This window comes from Empidonax traillii, unplaced genomic scaffold (assembly GCF_003031625.1).
Source record: "Empidonax traillii isolate 1590-97213 ecotype Southwest subspecies unplaced genomic scaffold, ASM303162v1 scaffold404:size960789, whole genome shotgun sequence".
NCBI classification, from domain to species: domain Eukaryota; kingdom Metazoa; phylum Chordata; class Aves; order Passeriformes; family Tyrannidae; genus Empidonax; species Empidonax traillii.
In genome coordinates, this window is record NW_020955597.1 from 576,508 (window position 1) to 582,507 (window position 6,000).

General features: G+C 43.1%; 1 protein-coding gene across 3 annotated transcripts in view; it reads right to left on the reverse strand.

Annotated features, from left to right (window-relative positions):
- PRKAG2 (protein kinase AMP-activated non-catalytic subunit gamma 2) overlaps positions 1 to 6,000 on the reverse strand; it is a 209,758-nt gene that overhangs the window by 62,858 nt on the left and 140,900 nt on the right. For all 3 annotated transcript variants that reach the window (XM_027893740.1, XM_027893741.1, XM_027893742.1), the window contains one exon: positions 5,462 to 5,676. In XM_027893740.1, coding sequence (XP_027749541.1) covers positions 5,462 to 5,676 — 215 coding nt within the window. The remainder of the gene's footprint in view (positions 1 to 5,461; positions 5,677 to 6,000) is intronic.

Here is a 6,000-nt window from a genome sequence, read left to right on the forward strand (position 1 = left end):
ACTTAAACGGGAGGAAAAGACCAAATGTGACAGCAAAGCTATGACTAGTAGGGAGAAGGTGAAGTGTGCAAACAGAATATTAATAAAATGTGAGGTTTAATTAAAAAAGTTGTGTGAAGTTGCAGAAGCTTTCTATTTTTGTAATGTTCAGGTCCAAGTGAATTTATTGGTTCATTTATTCTCGAAGTCCCAGTAAATCTCAGTACGGACTTTCCAACCGTATTAAATAATTCTCGTGTGAGCTTATATTCAACTCAGTGGAGCTACCATGATGTCTAAGGGGACTGCAATCAAATCTGGGGGGAGGGGGGGTGGCTCAAAACATTTTCCCAGTAAGATTTTTCGTAATTGTTGCATAGTTCCTCACGAAGTTATTCCTTTACTGGGTTTGCAGCTAATTAGTTTTATGCCAGCTGCTGGACAAATATATACCATTTTGAAATTAAACACACTTTCACACGGATAACAACAGTTCCCGCAGGGAGAAATGCTTCAGCGAGGCTTGTTACAGCCCCTGGGATCTATTAGAGAACACAATCACCTCCCAGGAGTGCTGCTATTAAGGCACTTAAAAGGAGCCTGGACACACCAGCACTGCCAGAGCTTTCGTCACTGGTAAATGACGGCCTTTCGGGCTCTAATTTCGGTGATCACTTTACTGTGGTGCAAATCAAAGCTGAATCACAGTAATGCCTTGGCACTCTCATGCATTGCCTTAAACCACACAAATGCTGAAATAAGGAGTTCTGGTGCATTTGCAGACTGGATTCCTCTTTTCCCAGCCCGTGCCTTTTTTTCGCGGCAACATCGGAATCAAAAGAACATTTTTCTGTTCTCTTCATCAGATTTAAATCTCTATAATGAGCTGGCAGGTTACAGAGCTCTGATAGGTGGTGTGGCTTTTTCTGAGAGAGGCAAACCCAAGGACCTGCTGCACATATCCTGGTTCCCAGGCTCCTTGCCAGCACAGGGTGTGATGTAAGAGCCTTTCACGCTGAACAAGTTAACAGCCCTGTTTTGGAGTTTACTACATTTTGGCTAAGAAACAGCATGAATAGCCTTGCAGGGAAGTACTACTGTTTAACAAGCAAGTAGCTGCAGGAACAATCTGGTTTCCCTCTTGCATCTAGGACTGGAAGAGTCCCAGCTGTACATTACATCTCTCTTCTCCCATACACTAGAGCAGGAGGGAGTGTGTAAAATGAACACAGAACAGTCTCTTTCAGTGCCTCACGTGTGCTCTGTCTGCAGTTTTAACAGGACCTGCTCACACAAGGTAAGAGTAAGTCTCAGACTACCATTTGTCTGAGATTTCCTCTTTTTAATAACGTTCTGGGCAATTACTTGGCTTAGAAGTTATCTGGAGAACAGTGGTTCTCCAAATCTCACAATCATAGGGAAAGTACCATTTGTAGGCATGTTGTGCCTTTGTCACTTCTTGTGAGCAGAGGAAGCCCTGGATTTGTTTTTCACCAAAAGAGACCTCAAAGGGAACACTCCAGTCTGGAGCAAGCACCTTCTGGCCTGGCCTCCTTTCATGTTGGGAAAGGGGAAACCCAGAAAGGCCAGGAAATGATGCACCACAGAAACACTTGTGTTTGCAGGACGCAGGGAACAGTGACATTTTCACGATGCCTTACACATCTTGTATATCAGTGGAAGAAGAAAGGATGAAATGAAAAGGATGCAACCACATTAAAGCTCAACACACCACATTCCACTTCAAAATGCAGGCAAAGCGGAAAGAGGGCAAACAGGCTCGTTACCGAACATGCAGCCTCTCTGCATTCCTTTCATGGTCCGTAATGTCACATTAGAGAAGAGTTATCGTTTACCACTTACTGCCTAGAGGTTACACCATCCAAACAACACGAGGCCAAAGTACAGAGTCATGAACTGCATTGTGAAAAATCAAGTCGCGCCTTCCCCGTGTAACGCGGCGCACAGTAATCTTTAGGCACAGCTTTGATCTCTTATCAGCTGCATTTCTCATTATAACCTTCCAACTCCACAGCTAGGAACACCTGCACAGCCAGGGGAAAGCCTGTAGGAGCTGCTGCAATGGTGTGTCACAGCCCCATCACGTCTCGCTTTGGGCACCTCTCAGAAGTGCCTCGCTCAGAAAAGCCGCACCCGGAGTCACTCCCTTTGCAATCTGTGCAAGAGGCTGCTCAGCCCCCTGGAGATCTGATTCATCCCCTGAAAACACCTCTCTGGGGGATACAGAGACAACTAGAGCCACTGTACTCCCCGCTTAAGCAGCTCAGGTAGGTTTCTAAAGTTAGGTGGGATAAATGCAGACCTCAGTGCTAATCACAGACATCCATTTAGCATGAGGTTAATTGCTTAGCTTTGAATACTGTGTTGAGATGATACTCGTTGAAGGAAGATCTCCCTCTCTCAGGAACTGTCTCCCACTATTTATTCCCCTCACCAGAATCAAAGTCTTAAAAATCATATCAGAATACAGACTGTTGTAAGTGCTACTAAAGCGTGAAAGGTTTTGGTTACATCTGCTGGGAAGTAAATATTTTTATTCTTTCCTCCAAGCCTTCTCTCTTACTGAATAGATTCAACCATTCTGCACCAGAGTTTCAGACATATAAAAAACAAGTACAGAATCAGCTTCAAATGCAATAAATTATAAAAACAAGCTAAGAATAGTTCCTAGTCGTGATACTGCACCTTCCTGCTCTCCTGTTTTTTTGTTTTTTTTTTTAAATAATAATTCCAGGTCTGGGTCCAAGGGTTCCTCTTTGCTACTGCAATATATATATAGTAATCATGAATCATTTATAATAGTTCTGGGATCTCACACATTATCATCACCAGTTAAACAATGTAATAAGTAAATGAGATTTAAGTTGACAGAGCCCTGTAGATAAGAGTCACCTTCTCATTTCAGATGCCAGCATAGAAGATTCTCTATCGTTAAACTGGTCATTTAACAGCATGGCCACTATGAAACCATTTCTCATTTAATTTATGGTGTGTTTTTAAGATAACTGATTTTTTTATTCCAGCAAATGGTGAAGTAAGTAAACAAGAAATTTACATATTTGTCTATGGCATGTGATTGTGAAATCATGTATTTATTAACACACAGCTTAAAACAAATGAGATGTTTGAGATGTACTCAAATAAAGGATGTTGGTCTACTGCTGTTGCATTTGTAAATGAAAACTGGGTCAGTAACTTGCAGGGATTGAAAGGCACAACAGTCCTGAGTGAACACACATCAGATTCAGGTTCGCGCCCTTCTGCAGGAACTTACCTTGTCCCTCTAACAGTTTCTCCTGCTAGAAGAACATGGCAAATCTAATCTCTCTCTTCAGTCTCTGTTGAAAATTAAACATCCAGAGCTTTGTTCCTCACCGAACGGTGGCTGCTGACATTTATTACCAAGTAAACCAGAAACCTAATGATTCACAGCCCTGCACACTCACTGTTCCCAGATATAAATGAGTACAGAGAGTACCAGACAATCAGGTGCTACACATCTCATGTGTTTCTGTATCTTCTGAACAGGAGAGAATTGAGTCCAACATACTGAGTTTCCACCCAGACTTTTGTTTGTACATATATACAACCACAACTGTTCAGAAAAACTTGCTGAGAATTCTGTTTCTTTATTCTGGCATCTTCTACTCAACTTCGTGTTGTCTGAATCAGCAAATAATTAAAAACAAAATAAACTTTTCAGTCTTTTGGTCAGTGGAATGTGCTAAGATTATGTTGTTTCCTTACTTCTGTTCTAACAGGTACAAAAGGCTCCTCTGTAGCTGCATAATACAGATAAACACATTCATATGCAAAGAATATGACTGATTGACTACAACCTACTCAGAATATTTCTGTGTCCTATAAACCTTTGGGTTTCATTATTTATGCATCCCAAGACTATACTGACAAGGCAGTGAGTTGGCTGGACAAAACTTACTGCTGGAGTTCCCTAACTGTAAGCATATTTTATTTAATACTTTAATGATTTACTTTTGCGTAGCAGCAGAACAGAAAGTCTGTAATTTGTATTGCTTGTTTAATCTAGAAAAAACAAAGGCTGGGCTGCAGGTACAACAGGATGTAACAAACAATGAATGAAAATGGCCATTAATTACAAGAGCAAATGGTTATAACCTGTTCATGAAAAAAATCAGGTCGAAAATCAAGAGACTTCTTAACCTTTACAGGAGGGGGCCCCAAAACAGGGCACGTGTTTTATAGGATGTGTGTGAATGACTTAAAAGTAGTCCCCAAACACTGACCCAGGGCCCAAATGCTTTCAGCATCACGAGAGCAGCTGCTGCTGCTGTGGAGGTACCTAACACAAAAGCAAAAAGGTTTTGGGATTGCTATGTTACCGTGTTCAGATTCTGGAACAGCTTTCCCATGGGCGAGTGGGAGGAAACTTCCTGCTTTTAAATAAATTACTGAGAACTGGAACAAAACTGAATCTGCAGTCGTTCAGCAGAGAAGCTGATCTTGAGAACCTTTGTGCCCTTTACGTTTGTAGATCTCTAGATACAGAAAATGTCAAAGATTTTATATTTTGAGGGGGGGGGGAAAAGAAGGAGAGTTGGGCAAGATGGATGCAGGGGTAGTTAATTCTGATCAAGTCTGCTGGTTCCATAAAGCAGAGGAACAGAAATATACAGTTAATGCAAAGGAATTAACACAAAGAGGAAAGAAGAGGCAAAAAGGAAGAGGAGAAAGAAAGAAAAGAAGGAGAGAGATGTCTCTGAGGCTCAGGCTGGCCAAGGTAGAAGGGAGGAGGCACAGTGGCCTGCAGTGCGGATCTTGTGGTGGAAAATATCAGAGGCTGGGATTCATGCGTTCCCAGGAAATGCTGAGTTATGCATTCCCAGGAACTGAAGGAACTGTTCTTATGAAGGCACCTCTATTATGGGGGGGGGCTGTATAAATGCCCTGGTAGTGCTGCCCTTCTTCCTCTACTCTCTGAGCTGGGGCAGGAGGTGTGATAGCAACTTGTGCCATTAGTCAACAGCTGTCCCAGTCACCTCAGACCCCAGAGGCAGCAGGAACTCAGAACCCCTGCAGCTCACACTGTGAATTTCTCTATATGTTCTCCTTGGCTGCTAACTCTCTCGTCAGTTCTTCCTGAGGGAGATAAAAGACAATGCTAAATAAAATTTTACCCATCTCCAAGGTGGCACCTCAGCAGCGTATGCTGGGATCTGTAGCCATTGCAAAACTCACTTGGAGACTGGTGCAAAGATTAGTTACTATCTGGGTAAATCAGAAGGGAGCTGCCACCTCTGGATTCTTAGTGCCTGCTGAGCCATATTCTGGGAAAGCTGCAATAAAAGGCTCACAGCACTGTCCTTGTGCTGTTCCACAGCACAGACACACACACTGCAGCCCATCAGTCGGAATACAAGACACATTTAACACACAGCCCTGGACATTTCCCACTGGAAAACTGGACACATGCTTGACTTACTGGTTTTGAGGTAGCACAGGGAGCTGGTGTCATGATGGGAGGCTTGGCTGCGCTCTGAGCTGGAGGCAAAGGGAATCTCTGCCCTGTGTCCGGAGGTGAAGAACAGTGAATCCGTGTTTCCAGTCTCTCAGGCTCATGCTTATAGGATTCAAGAGGAAACGTGGGCTGCTTGGTCACTTGTGTTGGGGTAGATGGAGAAGAGGAGAGGCCAGAGGCTGTGAACAAGAATAAGGAGCCAAGGTCAGTTCAGAGCAAGAGCAGGTGGAAGTCTCAGCTTTACAGCGAGCCTGTGTGTTTCCATCATATTTTCCCAAACTAAGAGTATGGATCTCACCTCCTTGTTTATGGAAGGGAATCCCTCTGCCTTGCCATGAGAACTGTTTTAAACTGGTTGAACTGTCTGATCCATTACAGGGAGGCACAGTGGGAAGACAGGAGTGCTGGAGGTTTGTGTTGTATTAACCTCCCCTCTGATTGCTTATTTCTGAAATGATGCTCAGCACGGGTATTAGTTTTTTATTATCATTTTAATACTCCTG